Source organism: Raphanus sativus, chromosome 4 (assembly GCF_000801105.2).
Source record: "Raphanus sativus cultivar WK10039 chromosome 4, ASM80110v3, whole genome shotgun sequence".
Taxonomy (NCBI): domain Eukaryota; kingdom Viridiplantae; phylum Streptophyta; class Magnoliopsida; order Brassicales; family Brassicaceae; genus Raphanus; species Raphanus sativus.
The window spans coordinates 46,393,136-46,408,674 of record NC_079514.1 but is presented as its reverse complement, the minus strand read 5'-3'; the positions used below and the strand labels follow the sequence as shown (position 1 = coordinate 46,408,674).

The window sequence follows — 15,539 nt, the reverse complement described above, 5'->3', positions numbered from 1 at the left end:
GCATACCCCGTACCTAGATCTAAATATTACAGTCACAAATCTGAAAAATCCAAATTCAGATACTCTAAATTTTCTGAATATTCGGAACCGCTTCCTGGTCTTAACCCTAAACAAAAAATATATATATATATATATATATAGCTCAATGTTAATTGCAATTAAACAAACATATATAATTTAATTATAGTGTTAAAATATAACTAAAATATAATTTAACATTAAAATAGTATAGAAAATCAGAAGTTATAAAAATATTGTTTTAACAATAATTAAGGAATCAAGATCATTTTTAGTTTCTTATGAATGAATTATCACAAGTTGCAAATTCTATAATTGTTGTGTAATATTAGGGGTGGGATGGATCGGGTATACATGGTATATTAGGATATTCAGATCTTGATCCGTAAAATTGCTATCCGGATTCGGACTTTTCGGATATTCGGATTAAAATCCGAAAATCCGTAGATACCCGGATCTGAACGTTTTTTTGAACTAAAATTATAAATTAAATAAAAAATTAGCTAATTAACTATTTATTTGGTATATTTAAATTTATTTATAAAAAAATTTGAGAAATTATTAAAATTTAATAAAACTAAAATTTTAGTTATTTTATATATAGACTATATATGGTATACAAATACATATATAACTATACTTATATTTTAAATATTTTAAATATATAATAAGTCCGGATCTAGAGCCGAATATCTAAACCTAAAAATTTATTGTCCAGATCCGTATTGGGATCTGTTGAATTTGTAAAAGTACTATCCAGATTTGGACTCTCTGAATATCCATTTTTCGGACCGATCAGAACAGATATTGGATCAGATCGCGGATACCGGATCGGACTACGGATCCGGATTTTAAATCACAATCCTATGTATTATCAAAACACACCTGCGATTAACTCAAAATGCACAAATACGAAAAAAATTATTAAAATGTCTCTTTTAGTAACTTCCGAAAGTTTGATCTCAAAACTGAAACACAATAAGGACTCAAATAATAAATTTGAAAGAATTGAAGGCATTATCCCGAAAAAAGGATCAAGGTCTCTTCTTCTCTCTCCAGAACTCGCTTCTTCATCCTCTCTCTCTCTCCACACTCGTCTCTTGTAACTGAGAGACCCAAAGGCCTCACCTTTGATCTAAAAAGGTAACCCCCGTCGATCTTTTTCAGCTTTCCCGTTGTTAATCTCACTTGAAATCTGCAAATTTCGCCTCGATTTATGTTAAAAGTTTCGACCTTTTTCTTTATACGAGATCCATCTATGTACTGAGTGTTTAAAGCTGCAACCAGGTAACTTCCATGGAGGAACAGAGAGAAGAAAGTGCGTCCCTTGGGGATTCCAGAGTGCCCTTGGAGGAGGAAACTGGTAAGGAACTAGGGTTAGGTTCTAAGTCCGAAACCCTAGTTGATGTTCCGGTGAAGGAGCCATGCATCGGAGATGCGGAGGTTTCTGGTTCTGTTACTAAGGATGATGGCGTTGAGAAGAAGGTTGTTAGCTCTGGTGATGATGTTGTAAAGACTGATGCTTCTGCTTTCATAGAGACTGAAACCGAGAGATGCCAAATGGAGTGTCAGGGAGATGATGCTGATGTGAATGAGGAGGAGGCAAACGGTGGTGCTTCTGATGCTGAACAAAATGTTGAAACTGACAAGTCCCAACAAGGCTCAGTGGATGAATCAGGTCATGAGGATGATGCCAACATGGATGTTGATAGCAAACAGGCGAAGGAAGAGAATGTTGGATCTGAGACCAACAATGGTAAGCATTCAGAATCTGTTCAAGTTCCGGAGGAGTCTACTCAGGAGACAAACGAAGAAAACCCTGCTGCTGAAACATGTGCTGAAGAAGAAACAATCACTGGTAACCATGAAGAAGAAAACGGAGAAGCCATGGATATCGATTATACTGAAGAGGAGGAAACGGTGGAGAAGGTTGTTTTGGATGATGATGCTGCCGGTGCAAGTTTGGGTGTACCGACCCAAGATGTTCCAATACCTGAAGCTGACAGCAACGCTTCCAATGAAGTGAAGGGAATAGAAGTTGATGAAACTAAAGATGATGCTGATGTGGCAGCAAATCCAAACAGTTCCACTGAAGATGCTGCTGATCCAGGTGAAGTTGAACCGTTGGATCAGAACGGTCTTTTTGATCCAAGGTCTGATATTACCAGCTTTATTGACTTCAGTGGTGTATCATCTTGGTCAGGGAATATACAAGACCACCTTAAAACTGAAACTGGGAATGTATCTTTGAAAGAGGATAAGAAAGCAGCTACCGTCGTCACCGCAGAGGAAGAAGTTGCCACGGAGGAGGATAACGCTGAAGGTGTTGAAAATGCTTCCAATGAAGCACATGTTGCTACACAGTGTCCAGAAGAGGCTTCTGATGCAATTTTAGGATCTGACGAAAACCAAGACGAGAAGGATCAACAAGATACAAGGAGGGAGGGAGGTGACACTACTCATGAAGCTCCAAGTATGGATCAAAACCCACAGGAAGATACAGTAATGGAAGAAAATACTGGCAACTCTGATTATGCTGAAGTTGGAACTGATTCTGATATTAAGACCAATGGTGTGAAACGAAAGGCTGATGTCCTGAGTGAGGAGGATTCCTTAGATGAAGGTAGGAAGACTGTTTCCTTGGCAAAGGTGTCTTTTGCACAAAAGCCCTCTTTCAAGATCGGTGATTGCATAGCCAGAGCTGCCAATCAGATGGCAGGATCTCCTTCAGTTCTCAAGGGTAGTAACCTTGGTGATGAAACTCTTTCTGTGGAGAGTTTTGTATCCCAGCTTCACTCTGCAGCAACAGACCCTGTAAAAGAGAACCTTGTGTCTGAAATGGCCACTGGCTTTTTCTTAGACTTCCGAAACTCATCGGCCTCGCAGCAGTATGTTCCAGAGAAGGCAAGCAGTAAAAGAGGTAGACCATCCAATTCGAATGCAGGAGGAGGAACTGAAGCATTTGAGTTTGAGGAAATGGGAGACACGTACTGGACTGACAGGGTGATCCATAACGGTGGTGAAGAGCAAACGCCAGCTGCTACTGAGAAAGAAAACTATCAAGTTGTGCCGGTTGAGCTGAAACCTGCTCAGGTCAAAAAGACTCGTCGTCCATACAGAAGAAGACAGTCTCAGATCAGTTATCCTCTTCCTTCAGCTTCAGACAAACCAGCGGACTTTGATGAGAATGCACCAGCTGAGCTTATAATGTACTTTTCTGAAACGGATACAATACCTTCTGAGAAGAGCCTGAGTAAAATGTTCAGGCATTTTGGACCAATAAGGGATTCACAGACTGAGGTTGATGAGGAGAAAAACCGGGCTAGGGTAGTTTTCAGGAAGGGTGGTGATGCGGAGGTTGCTTACAAGAGCGCAGGAAAGTTCAACATCTTTGGGACGAAGACTGTGAATTATGAGCTCAGCTTTACAATCACTGAAGCATTCAAAGTTCAGCCTTACGTTGTGTCTTTAGGCGAGGAGGAAGCAGTGGTATCTCTTCCTTCTTAGATGTAGTTCTGATTCAGGCAGGCAGGCAGGGTTTTCAGGTAAATCTGCTTCATTACCTTTGTGATTTAACATGTTTTGTACTGCTTCCAATGATGGCTCATACTTGAATGGTATATATTCCACTTGTTTGGACTGGAGGTTTGATGTGTTGTTAATAGCTAACGTGTGAACTCTTCACATATGTAGAAGCTAAGACCGAGAAGAATTGGACATATGCATAGTAGTGGCCGGGTAGATTAAGGCCATTAACACATATATATATGACAAGTGTTGTTAATAGATAAGGTGTAAACCCTCCTCATATGAGACCATGTCTTTGATTGTTTTGTTTTTTGTTTTAGTTTGAGTTCAAACATATTGGTTGATCCTGTATGTTTCAGGTGAAAAGAATTGGCAGGCATCAAAAGAAGTAAACGATGAAGTGGAAGGCTTTGCTTGTATCTCTGTTAGAGAGTGAAATTTAGACTGTGTAATAAGTTTGAGACAATAATATGTATCTTCTAGAGACCAGAGATGTTGATTTTGTTTTGTAATATGACGAGGCTAGAGAGGTAAATCATTTTTTTTTCATGTTCTTATTGGTAACAAAACTTTTGAGTTGGTGTTGTTTAATCAAGTGATGTTAGGAGTGTCATTCTTTTTTTTAACTCGAAGAAAATTGAGATACATAATATTGATAAGAAACCAAAGACGAAGAATATAAACCAAACAAAATAAAACAAAGACATAAACAAAGCCTAAAACGCATATATGTCTATAAGTTTATTCTTTCCATCTTTCCAGAAGAATTCAATATCAATGAAGCTGACCTAAAGAACAAATGTCTTGAGCAGTCCCAACCCCGAAGGAAATATCATCAAGCCATACTAGATACATGAACATCAGAAACAATCGAAAGGTCAAATCTACACCTACTCCAGCAGCTGCTATCCATGTGAAACTTGCATGACCAGAAACCACCACTAAAACTAAGATACAAGGACAAAAGACCTTGAAACGTTACTTGGGAAAACGTCAAAGAAGACCACCAGCTCTTACATGCGGACACTCGCAAGGCAGCCAAGTGACCTACAGAACAAAGACTGCCACCTCCTCGCAAGAAAAAAACTGAAGGTCAAGTTAACTGCTTCGTCTAGAAACCATCTCCCAAAACCACAAAGGTCCAAGATAAAGTCTAGTAGATACCTCCACATCGAAAATAAATCACAAAAACGAACCCAAAAAGCCAACTTAGGATGCGACAAAGTGACTGAAACAACAAGAACCAAACAAAAACAGTATTCCTACGACTTCAAACTAATACTAATTCACCACATAAGAATATAAGTTCCAGTGATCGAGATGTTAGAAAAACCATCATTCCGAGAAACACAAAACCGGCGATAGAGATGCTAGAGGAAGAACCATCCTTTCCCGGAGACAGAAAGCCGGCGGCAAAAAGCTTTGAAAGCCTCTTTCCCCGGAGTCTTAACCGCTCCCGGTGGCGGTGAGAACCACCAACCACCGGAGTAAGAGAGAGAAGACCGACGGCTGTTCTTCTAACTAGGGTTTCCTCTTATGTTAGGAGTGTCTTCTTCGATTAATTTACAGCATATAATCTGGATTAATTTTTCAATCCGGTTCATCCCACTTAAACCGAATTCAAATTGTGATGAGGAAAACAATTTTTTTTTTGTCAACGGAATTGAGGCTAATGAACAAAGTTGTCCCAAGAAAAGATAAAGAACCAAAAAAAACAGAAGCTGATATTTCCAATGAATAGTAATTAGTAACTAAATAAAAATAATAATTAGTACATTGATTGTTTTTAAAAGAGAAATACTATAGCAATAAAAAAAGTTGTTGTCATAAATATATGACCAAAATGTTTCATTAAAGATGTAAATATAAATTGAGGTCTAAAAATTTAATAAAATAAAAATATTAAAATTTGAAAATGAAAGGTGTAAAAATATCTCAAAAAATATTTTTGAATTTTAAAAAGAAAATTTGAAAAAATTATAAAAAATTCGAATTTGAAAACATATAATTTTAAATTGTAAATTTACTTTTAAAAAAATATTTTTTTTTATTTATATTTATATATCTAGAATATAAAGATCTTTTCTCATAATAAATAAAATATTTTGGTTTGCGACGGAAACTCAAAAATAATCTATTTTGGAGAATTTACTTTTTGAAAATTATATTTCAAATCTTTGTACAGTATTCTTTTTAAGACATATAGGGATTTAATTTCATCTATTTTTCTAAAAACAAACTGATTACAACATTAAACCTGGATTTTCAACCTAAACCGCATTAAACCAAACCGAATATTCGTTTCTTCGATATCTTATAAACCGAAATCCAAACTATTCACGGTGATAACAGTAGCTTACCGTCTTCCGTTAACGGCGTTAAGTCAATTGTCAACAGGAGGGAACCCCCAAAATATTTCGGACCAAATAATTTCAAAAAAGGGTTTCCAAATTTTCACGCGCCTTCCTCTTCCCTCCAACTTCACTCACTTTCCCCCAAAACTTTAAAAAAAAAAAAGAATAAAGAAAAACCTAAAAGCCCATCCTCACCGTGGAGACTCACTCACACCACCACGAGCCTCGAACATCGATTATCTCTATCGCCCTCGCCGCTGGGTTTCGATGTTTGCTACATCGCAAAGACATTAATCATCGAGCGTGGTGAGTCTGTTTCTCATCCTATATCTCCTATTCATTTTTTTTCTTTTTTCAATCGGTACTATTCAATAATAGCTTCTAGGGTTTATAGTCTTTTCAATTTAGGGTTCGTACTGATCTGATTGTGATGAATAAGTTAGGGTTCGTGATGATGACTCTGTGATTTACTTACTGATCTAATTTTGAGTAGGTTATAAAAGATCAATCAGATTCTGGAAATGGCGAAAGTGGTTGCTCCTGGTGCTTCTCTTCAATTGAATGGAGTGTCCAAAGCTAAGAGGAAGACCCCCGCTGAACTAAGAGTATGGTTTTGCTTCCTTTGTTGTTTATCTTTTTAAAGATTTGTTCCATTTTTAATCATTTCTCGCCAATACAGGGAGAACAATTGAAGCGGACCTGTTTTGTGGACCAAGCTAAAGAGTCTTTTGATGCATTGCGTCCTTGCAAAAGGTAAAGAGAAGTTATCATTTTATGCTTTTTCAAAATGATTCAACTTGTCTTCTTACTAGATGATTTATCTTTGGATATTTTTAGTACTGAGAAGGGGAATAATGTGCTTAAGAATCCAAAGTACATTGAGACGCGTATGAATGAGCTGTATCCTGTCAAAAAGTCTCGGCTTTGGTTGCCTTCTGGCAAAGAAAACTCTAAGGTTTCACCACCTCTCTCCATTCTTCGTTTCTTTTAGTTTTTTTGTTCGAAAACTTCGGTGAAAAGATGATTTATGATTTCATTTGTTCTTTACAAACAGGAAAATGGTGTGTCTTTACTCTCAAATGTTGTTGCCATCAAAAGACAACAACTTACTCGGTAGGCACTTTCTGTTTGGAGTAAGCTGATTTACTGTGTGCTTTAGCTTATGTTAATGCTTTAATGTCTTTAGCAGTGAGGACAATAGTGCTTCTACTGGAGTTTCTGATGATACTAACACCGAAGCTCGTCAAGCGAATGAGAGATGCGGCCAGAGCATGTTCCGTAGTGTCACGGAACTTTCAGTAAGGGGTGAAGCGTTATCCCGCTTGCCAAATATTGATATGGTATGCTTCACTTTGTAGTTTTTGATAGTTTGGGAAGGCTTATATATATATATGGTCTTTGTAAATCTAATGTTGTCCTTCAACAGAGCAAAGCACTGAAAGGACTTGCCAGTTGTGGACCATTGCCGGTTTATCCTGGTGACACAAGTGACAAATCTGATACTGCTTCATTACGTGGAATATTCGTGCCTGAATTTCACGTTCCTGGGCGAGAGATTCCTCTGGATCTTTCCGTGAAGACTTATGTCCGACTTGTTTCCTCCTCTCCGTTAAATTGGTTAGTTAAGCCATTTCTGATATAAAGTGCATGAAATATTAAGTTTGAATCAGTTTGTTATTTTCCATTCTATTGTTGTTCTAGGTTACATAGGTCAATCATGAGTAGCACCTACAATGGTATGCCACAGTTAAACCAAGACAACAGTAGTGTTTCTGGATCAGATGTGGTTAACCAGGTGTTAAATTCCATGTCACTGCACTCATGGGTTTACCCCCAGTCTACCTTGCCACCTTCTATGATTTCAGCATATATAAAATCTGGACCAGGCAGAGGTTTGTTAATGAGAGTTCAAGAGCTATGCCTTCTTTCAGTCATCTTCCTTGTAAATTTTATAAAGAGATCTTCATTTTTGTTGTTTTAGGTGAAGGTGATTTCCTACAACAGCGACAATTGGCATGGGAAGATGCTTTTCGAAGTCTGTATTTTAACTTTCGGAAGAATGTCTGCAAAATATTTTATGGTAAGCCCGTCGTATGTGCCTGATTTGGATCTGCTTATTTGCGGGTATAACACTAGTTTAATGATGATATCGTCAATGGAACTGGAATCTTGTTGTGCTTACATATTTTCACACAGATGCATTCTATGCTATATTTCCACTTGCACTTTCCTTTTGAAAAACTTGGCTACACCTTGCTGTTACTTTTCCTTCTCGGCAAAGATGTATCAAGTCACGTACACCTTTAGAATTATTAAAATGTGAATTTGATGCAGAGCTTCTTTCTCATGTTCCATCTCTCTTTATTGTAAATGATATGTATGCCATACTATGGAAATGAACCTAAATTTAGTTGTGAATTATTTGGATTGTAGTTTGTACTTCACAGTTTGTGGTAATGTTCACTGGAAGCTGTGAGTCAGGAAGTGTCAAACGCTCATGCAATGCCTATATCACTCAGTCAACTAGAAGATTGAGAGCCATGCTTAAAGACCTTGTAAGAAATACTCCTTAAGCCTTTTGCTATATTTAGTTTTATGCAAGTTGTTTCTGTTTGGCTTTCCTTAAGGCTTTCAAACTAGGCTGCAGCATCCTTATCTGTTTTGTTTCTTTTTTGTTTTGGTATCTGTACAAGTCCTTATTGACTGCTTCTTTGATAGGACTTTAATGAAATTTAAGTAAAGCTTTACCTGTTGTTGCACATATATTTGCTCTTAGTAGGAATAGTTTGTGAGTTTTGCAGCATTTTGATGTTATTTGTCGGTTTACACATGATAAACTTGAAAACATGTCACCGATGTTGCTCTGAGGTCACCACTGCTCAGTTGAACCTCATTAGAAAGACCTTGAACGTTTTAGGCTCTTACATCAACGGTGGAGTACAGTATGTTTAATCTATAATTAAAACACCAAGAGAGAACTATTAGATTATCCATTGTCTTTTTTCGTATCTATTATACAAACCTTGTGCGGTCATCAGTGCTATGCTATACTAATATGATCTGAATATGTTTTTCACAGGACATATGCTACTCTATGCCTCTTTGCAAAATTAAAATGGATGAGACCAGTGTTGAAGATCTTGCCGAACTTTCAGAGATAGAGAATCATAACCTTGGCCAGGTTTGTGCACCTTCAGTTATTTTGTTTAGGAACTATATTTCTGTGTAGATGAAATATTCCGCAGTTATGAACAATGTGAAACACCTGCTATTGTAAATGGGATCGTATTGGCATATTTTTCTGACCTCTCCTGATAACAGATGCAGACTCGTCGTTTGCGTTCCGTCTCAAACATAGATAATACTCCAGAATCTTTCTTGGCTTTTGACGGAAATGAGAGCGTACATGGATTGTATGATCTTCTGCTAAATTATAGGTGAATACTTTTTTTTTGGAAAAGAAGTTACATATCGGACACATCTTAGCGATTTATAATGTACCCACTGTTTCTCAATCATGCGTAGGTCTTCTTTGAGTTTTCTTCTCACCGCAGACGTTCCTGTATTATATTCACCTGTCCCATTTCTGAATGCTGCAATCTCTTCTCCTAAGGTATATTTTCTTACTATTTGCGCTTTGCTATGTAATCTGTAATTTCTCTAGACATTTTAAATATACTTTTTGCTTTCATCTCCAGATCGACTGCAAGGAGATGGTAACAGCAGAATGTACAAGTTGCTATATAGTCGAGACTAAGGGTGAATGCATCCCGCCGTGGATTATTAGCAATATTTGTGCACACGTGGTTGCTAATGGACAAAACTTTGAAGCCAGGTTCGTTGATGCTTTTTCCTTTCTCTTCCAAATGAACAACTAAAGTCTTTGTTAGGATATGCTCTAACGTTTTCTGTGAATTGAATTCAGCTTTGTGACCGAGCCAACCTCGGTTAGCTTAAACATGGGTCTACCACAAATCCCAGATAAGGCTCAGCCTGAGTCTCCTCCAGTCACTGAAGGCACAGGAGAAACAAACGATGCTGCGTCTGATATTCCCGGAACAGTGATCTGCCCTCAGCTTCGATCAGGTCATGTAAAGAGCTTCAAGTATTGCAACAACTCTTACACTGTTTCACTGTCTCCCTCTTAGATCTGTATTTGCTTTGAATCCTCAGTCCAGGTTCTCATCATATATGTATTGACCCCAAAGTCAAATTATCAAACCTAATGTTTATTTTTAGTTTGCAATTTGGCTGAACATATCCTGAAACGTATTTGATGCAATGTATGAGAAACCGTTTGATATTATTCTTTTTTTTCTTTCTAAATTGAATGTTAGATTAATTCAAAAAAACTTTTTACATCTGTGCGCTTCTCTTCTTATAGCTTTCTATACAAAATTTCCAAAAAACAATCTATCTTCTTCCTTGTCACTGAACTTCAAGCTCCATTTAGGTTTGTCTAGTCTCAAATCCTCCTTCAAACCTTTTGTTCTTCCTCCTTTTTTTTTTGTCCTTCCTCCTTTGTATAATGGAAAATTTGTTTCTCACGTTTTATGAAGCATGCTGGCCAAGAGAGTTGGTGGAAACTCTTTCTCACCATGCCTTCTTCTATTTCTCTCCCTCTAGATACTATGCACTGTCGCCTGGAACATATATCTGACTGTGAAGAGCTGGAGCTTATTCAGATTTGATCAATAATAAGCCTCATTATCTCAGTCGATCTCTCTGTATACTTGTGTCTTTAAGAACTCTTGCCATACTATCCCATATCTGTTTCGAGGAAAGACACTCGAAAAAGAGATGGGCAATGTTTTCCATAAGGCTCCTTGCAAAATATATATGAAGCATCCACATCTATATTCCAGTGCATCATGCGACTCCCTGTTGACAGCCTATCTCTCATAGGAGTTGAGTGATTGAACCAAACCCCCTTGTGCCATTCCTGGACCTGATGCTTCTCTCTTATAATCTGTCAAGTTTCACAGGTAGAGGCCACACTTCCATAAAGAGATGTCTTCTTCTCCCTGCTGCCTCATTTCTTTGAACTTCTCAATCTCCAATTCTACTCTGTTTAGAATCAGAATTCTGTGATTCCTCTTTTTGTGGTATCTGCATTCGTCAACCTTGCATCAACAGATACCCCCATATCAATATGTATCCTCTGTTGAGCGACCAAGAGGAGACCATACTTCGTTCCTCTTACCATTCTTTACTTTATTTCTGTAAAACACCTTTGCTCTTTCTCTACACTTTAGAATCTTCCTCCAAGCTTATCTTCAAGCCAGACATCTTATCAAATTCCGCAAACACCTTCAGCACTCCTCCTACTGATCTTATCCATGCCATAATAGAGTTACTTTATGTGTTTATGTTATGATCTTGATTTTGTCCAAAAACATGTTACAATTAACTTTAGTAATCAACAAGAATCAGAATCATCTATACATGTTTTGATTGGATGTCTTCATGCAATAAAGAGAAAATGTACAATCAATTTGCACTAAGCTATAACAGGAGAGAAAACTAATGGATGTCTCTAGACTTGTGAACTTGTTATGCAACTCCATCTTCTAGTTGGACATCCCTCGCCTAGAACCATAAGCATCCCCATATTGTTTGCTGACAGATTGTACACATACCTGCATTGCAATTTTTGTTAATTGAATCCCATCAGTGTATGTACTCCTTAATTAATCTACTTACTTGTTTTGTTTGCCTTTCTCTCTCCAAGAAACGAAAGACACAATCCACTGAAACCCCACAAGAACAAAGAGAGACCAAAAACTGAGGCTTACACATAGTTTCAGAAACCAATATGAAGCAATGTGAGAGAGATTATGATTTGTTATTATACCTTGAAGACCGTTCCTACAGAGAACGCTTTCAGAAACGGTATTTTGCTAACCGGGTTTCGCCTTGTGACAGTTTCCTTTGATAAATGCTGTGCGATCTCTTTCAGCAACACCAGCTGAGCTTGGTCAGTCCGCATCGATACAATGACCTGTCTCAGTGATTCCCTGTCAGCCTCAAGTGCTTGAAGCCTTGTGTATAGCTTCTCATTATCTGTCTCGTTAACTCCTTGCTGAGTCAGAGACTTCCAGTGATCACCGTTCAACGCTGTTCCCTTACTCATCTTACTAGGCTCCTCGTCAATCTTCACTTCATGAACTGAGTCGATAGTATAAACTCTATCATTACTATTAGACATAGGAGAGTCTACTGACCATCTTGGAGACTGACCAACCATCACCTTCTCCACAACCTCAACATCACCATCTGGTCCACTCAGGTTCTCATCATCCACACTACATCTCAAAGAAGTGTATTCACACGGGTATTCACACGTGCTAGAGTCTATCTGATCATTCATCTCTGCTTCTGTTATCCCATAGCTCATCAGCATATCCTTGTAAGCTTCGACCTCATAAGACAAGGCCTCGATAGCCAGCTCTTTCTCATACACCAGCTCCTCCAAAGCCGCTACCTTTTCTTGTTCATGCGTCATTGTCTCCTCAGCAAACGCTTTGAACTGCCTAGCTTCCATCTGTATCTCAGCCTTTTCTCTCTGCAACCTAAGTATCATCGACATTGTCTCGTTAGCTGCTGATGCAGCAGCGTTTCTCTCCTCTTCGAGCTCCAAGTGGAGATCTTTCACCGTCTTCCTTTGGGAAGAAAGATCCTCGAGTAACAACAACATGTTCTCGCTTTTCACCGTTCTAGTCAAAGGGTCTGAAGAACATGCATCAAGGGAAGACTCCATGGCTTAGACACAAACCCAATCTCAAAGGCTAATGTAGAGACAGAGTAAGTAGGTTCCCAAGAAGAACCCTAGCTTTAGAATCTAGTGAAAGCATGAACCTTTTGATTCATTCTCCTATTGAATTACACAAGACATGTAAACTAAAGAGTCAGAAGCCCTGAAACAACTACTTTGCCGTTAGCTAATTGCCAAAAAGTTTCAGCAAAGCTAAAACAGAGGAGATGAGTGGTGAGTGATTCCAAAAACCCAAAAGGATGTATCTTTTCAAGATGGGTATATATATAATCTTGTTTACCTCGAGATGGGTATTCACAAAACCTCTCCTTCCGGGAAAAAAGAAACAAAAAAAGGAGAAACTTTCCCGGGAAAAAAAAAAACAGAGAGGAAAATATTCAGGAGGAGGGATAAAAAGCAGAAAGAGAAGTTTATAAACAGAGAGAAAATGGAAAATACAAAAAGAGAAAGAGAATAATATATTGGAAGATATGGAAGTTTTTTATTTTGTCTTCTTTAATTCTCTCCATAGTTCTTGGGCTATGTGCCAACTGCCCACAGAGAAGAGTCGTGTCATTGAATTAAATGGAATGTAACGAAAAAAAGTTTTTTTTTTTTTGAACTGAACTAGGGAGAAAATTAGCTAAATGGTGGGGGAGAAAAATATCCGAAAGTTCTTTTATAGATTTGCATGATAATAATCTATAGTGAGAACTAATTAGAAGAATCATAGACCATAAGAACGATCAGATAGAAAAAAATGTTTTAAAATCTTTTTCCTGATTTATCGTTTGGATTTTGATTTGTATTGAGCTATATTTAGAACTTAGAATCATATCTTGATAAGATTTAATTATGATCAGATTGAGAAAATGTTTACTTACTATATTGATTCATCGTCTGGATATAGAATTGTATGAGCAGACTTTGAATTTAGAATCATACCTTAAGAAGATTTGACTTAGGAATACGATTGTGAATATGTTTACCAACTGAACTGATTCGTCTCATCCCAATTATGCAGTATCATAAACACAAAATTTTAATCAAAGTTGGTCATTATCGTTTTCTTTTATAAATTTATCATCAAACACTTGCAGCTAGAAAATAAAAGATTTATCATCAAATTTCAGTAAAATTAAGTAGATCACTGCAGTTTTTTTTTCGTTTTTGTTTTGTTCTTTCTTTACCAAATATGGCTGCAACAGACGGAAAGAAAAAAACGTTACATAAATAAGGTTGGTTTGAGATATACCTAACTATATAGGTAGTAGTGTTTGGTTCACAAGTATTTTGTGTCTCTCTTTTAGTTATGATATAAATTTATAATTATTAGAGATTGTTGTAACATGTGATTTAACAATAAATAAATAAAAGTTTAAAAGGTAAGTAATGATATTAAATAAAAATAAACAGGAAAAATATAAATACAAGAAGAAGAATTGGAATTGGAATTTAATGTATTCTGGTGAGTTTTCAGTACTTTGTAGTTAGTACTAAAAATTGAAAAACTAATACTATAGCCAGTACTGACCAGTGCCGTCCCAAACAATTAGGTGGCTTAAAGCATTTGAAAAAATGTGGCCTTCAAAGAAAAACATTGTCTTCTCTATCTCAAAGACAAAATTATGTGTGTATATAGAAATGATTAAAAAAAATTATAAATCATGCTGGGAAGAGTTTTTTTTTGTTTGTCATGGAAACTCGTAAAAAGGAATGAACAAAGTACTGGCGATCAAGTTTTGATATTAATATCAATTCAAAAAAATGAAAAAGGCTTGTAAATTGTTTTTAATATGTGGCCTAAATATTTTTTACAAAATATGTGGCCTAAAGCCTGTGCTTTACCTGCCTCAAGGGAGGAACGGGCCTGGTACTGACTATAGCATAAAGTTTGAGGACATAAAATATTAAATGAAAATTTGAATCCACCACCTAACACCACGACAGCTATCACAACAGCCATGATCATCACCATTCACCACCAAACACAAACATCGCCATCTCACAACTTTTTTTGCCAAATGCCAAAGCAATGGTTACTGACAACACCACGAGTGCAAGCATCACACTAATGAGAATAATGGTAATTGCTATGACAACAATAGTATGGTTGGCCGGTTCAAACTGCAATTGTTTGTGGGCCGTAAATCGCACGCCGGTTCTTCCCTTTTCTTATCAATTTCGTTTTTATTGGGTTTATTTTTTGTATCGGGCTTAAAAGCTTGGCCCAATATAACCCAAAGCTAGTAGTGGAAGCATAACTACAAGACATCAGATTTTACAAAGTACACTCAATTTCTCTGATTCTATACCAAAGTCTATTCAACTGTTTCGAATCACAATAGCATACTCCACTAGGAACAAAGCACATAAAATCTGATAACTTAGAAGGTTAGAAAAGGACGCAAGGCTTTACGAAATTTGAACTAGTGTTTCAAAGCTACGTGGGATGTTTGCAGCCAAATTTATCTCCCTGGGTTAGATAATTGTCTCTTAGGAAAGTGTATTTCCATTTTTCCCTAGCTTTGGTTCGTTAGATGTATCGTTTATCTGCCGGCTTTGTATCGCAATCTGTATTCCTCCTTGGTTTTAATATAAACTAGCATCTGACCCGCACGCCGGTGCGGGTGTTTTCATTAATTTTGATATTTTTAAAAATCATTCTATATTATTGAATGTATATATTTTACACACTTTTTGATCAAAATATTTGTTAAATATGTTTTTGAACAACACGATCATATAACAAAAATCTATTGTAGTTTTATATATTTTCTTTTACAGTTTAATGTGATATCCAAGAATTAGGGTGTTGTTGAGCTAAGTTAAAGGTAAAAAATAGTTGACCTTAGCAATATTTTTTTTTTTGCTTAAGACTTTAG

General features: G+C 36.9%; 3 protein-coding genes across 6 annotated transcripts; 2 read left to right on the top strand and 1 right to left on the bottom strand.

The window, feature by feature from the left end:
* Positions 1 to 1,013: 1,013 nt before the first annotated feature.
* LOC108854658 (uncharacterized) lies at positions 1,014 to 4,159 on the top strand. 3 transcript variants are annotated; one of them, XR_001949933.2, is made up of 4 exons: positions 1,014 to 1,161; positions 1,306 to 3,563; positions 3,712 to 3,810; positions 3,906 to 4,159. XR_001949933.2 is itself a non-coding variant. In XM_018628271.2 (4 exons), exons 2-3 carry the CDS (start codon positions 1,315 to 1,317, stop codon positions 3,523 to 3,525), a joined length of 2,118 nt encoding a protein of 705 aa, XP_018483773.2. In that variant the 5' UTR covers positions 1,014 to 1,161; positions 1,306 to 1,314; the 3' UTR covers positions 3,526 to 3,563; positions 3,906 to 4,159. The 3 variants fall into 3 exon arrangements, 2 of the variants coding, with proteins under 2 accessions (XP_018483773.2, XP_018483772.2); XM_018628271.2 differs by lacking the exon at positions 3,712 to 3,810 and having other exon boundaries at positions 1,306 to 2,128; positions 2,222 to 3,563; XM_018628270.2 differs by lacking the exon at positions 3,712 to 3,810.
* Positions 4,160 to 6,039: 1,880 nt separating this feature from the next.
* LOC108855547 (uncharacterized) lies at positions 6,040 to 10,206 on the top strand. 2 transcript variants are annotated; one of them, XM_018629395.2, is made up of 15 exons: positions 6,040 to 6,206; positions 6,394 to 6,505; positions 6,580 to 6,653; positions 6,738 to 6,855; positions 6,955 to 7,013; positions 7,090 to 7,240; positions 7,327 to 7,517; positions 7,602 to 7,792; positions 7,882 to 7,980; positions 8,334 to 8,455; positions 8,980 to 9,081; positions 9,222 to 9,337; positions 9,426 to 9,513; positions 9,599 to 9,735; positions 9,826 to 10,206. In XM_018629395.2, the coding sequence occupies exons 2-15, from the start codon at positions 6,422 to 6,424 to the stop codon at positions 10,046 to 10,048; spliced, it is 1,755 nt and encodes a 584-aa protein (XP_018484897.1). In that variant the 5' UTR covers positions 6,040 to 6,206; positions 6,394 to 6,421; the 3' UTR covers positions 10,049 to 10,206. The 2 variants fall into 2 exon arrangements, with proteins under 2 accessions (XP_018484897.1, XP_018484896.1); XM_018629394.2 differs by having other exon boundaries at positions 7,087 to 7,240.
* A 1,115-nt stretch (positions 10,207 to 11,321) lies between these two features.
* LOC108855546 (myosin-binding protein 7) lies at positions 11,322 to 13,190 on the bottom strand. The gene is made up of 3 exons (XM_018629393.2): positions 11,755 to 13,190; positions 11,604 to 11,650; positions 11,322 to 11,539 (listed from the first exon to the last, which is right to left on the bottom strand). The coding sequence occupies exons 1-3, from the start codon at positions 12,658 to 12,660 to the stop codon at positions 11,437 to 11,439; spliced, it is 1,056 nt and encodes a 351-aa protein (XP_018484895.1). The 5' UTR covers positions 12,661 to 13,190; the 3' UTR covers positions 11,322 to 11,436.
* Positions 13,191 to 15,539: the final 2,349 nt, after the last annotated feature.

Bases quoted from the DNA above. Each gene is read 5' to 3' on its own strand.
- LOC108854658 (XM_018628270.2), top strand. From the start codon at position 1,315: ATGGAGGAACAGAGAGAAGAAAGTGCGTCCCTTGGGGATTCCAGAGTG.
- LOC108855547 (XM_018629394.2), top strand. From the start codon at position 6,422: ATGGCGAAAGTGGTTGCTCCTGGTGCTTCTCTTCAATTGAATGGAGTG. The intron at 6,506-6,579 runs GTATGGTTTTGC...TCGCCAATACAG, and splicing joins AGACCCCCGCTGAACTAAGA to GGAGAACAATTGAAGCGGAC. The intron at 7,981-8,333 runs GTAAGCCCGTCG...TTTGGATTGTAG, and splicing joins TGTCTGCAAAATATTTTATG to TTTGTACTTCACAGTTTGTG.
- LOC108855546 (XM_018629393.2), bottom strand. From the start codon at position 12,660: ATGGAGTCTTCCCTTGATGCATGTTCTTCAGACCCTTTGACTAGAACG. The intron at 11,651-11,754 runs GTATAATAACAA...GTGGGGTTTCAG, and splicing joins CTGTAGGAACGGTCTTCAAG to TGGATTGTGTCTTTCGTTTC. The intron at 11,540-11,603 runs GTAAGTAGATTA...ATTGCAATGCAG, and splicing joins GAGAAAGGCAAACAAAACAA to GTATGTGTACAATCTGTCAG.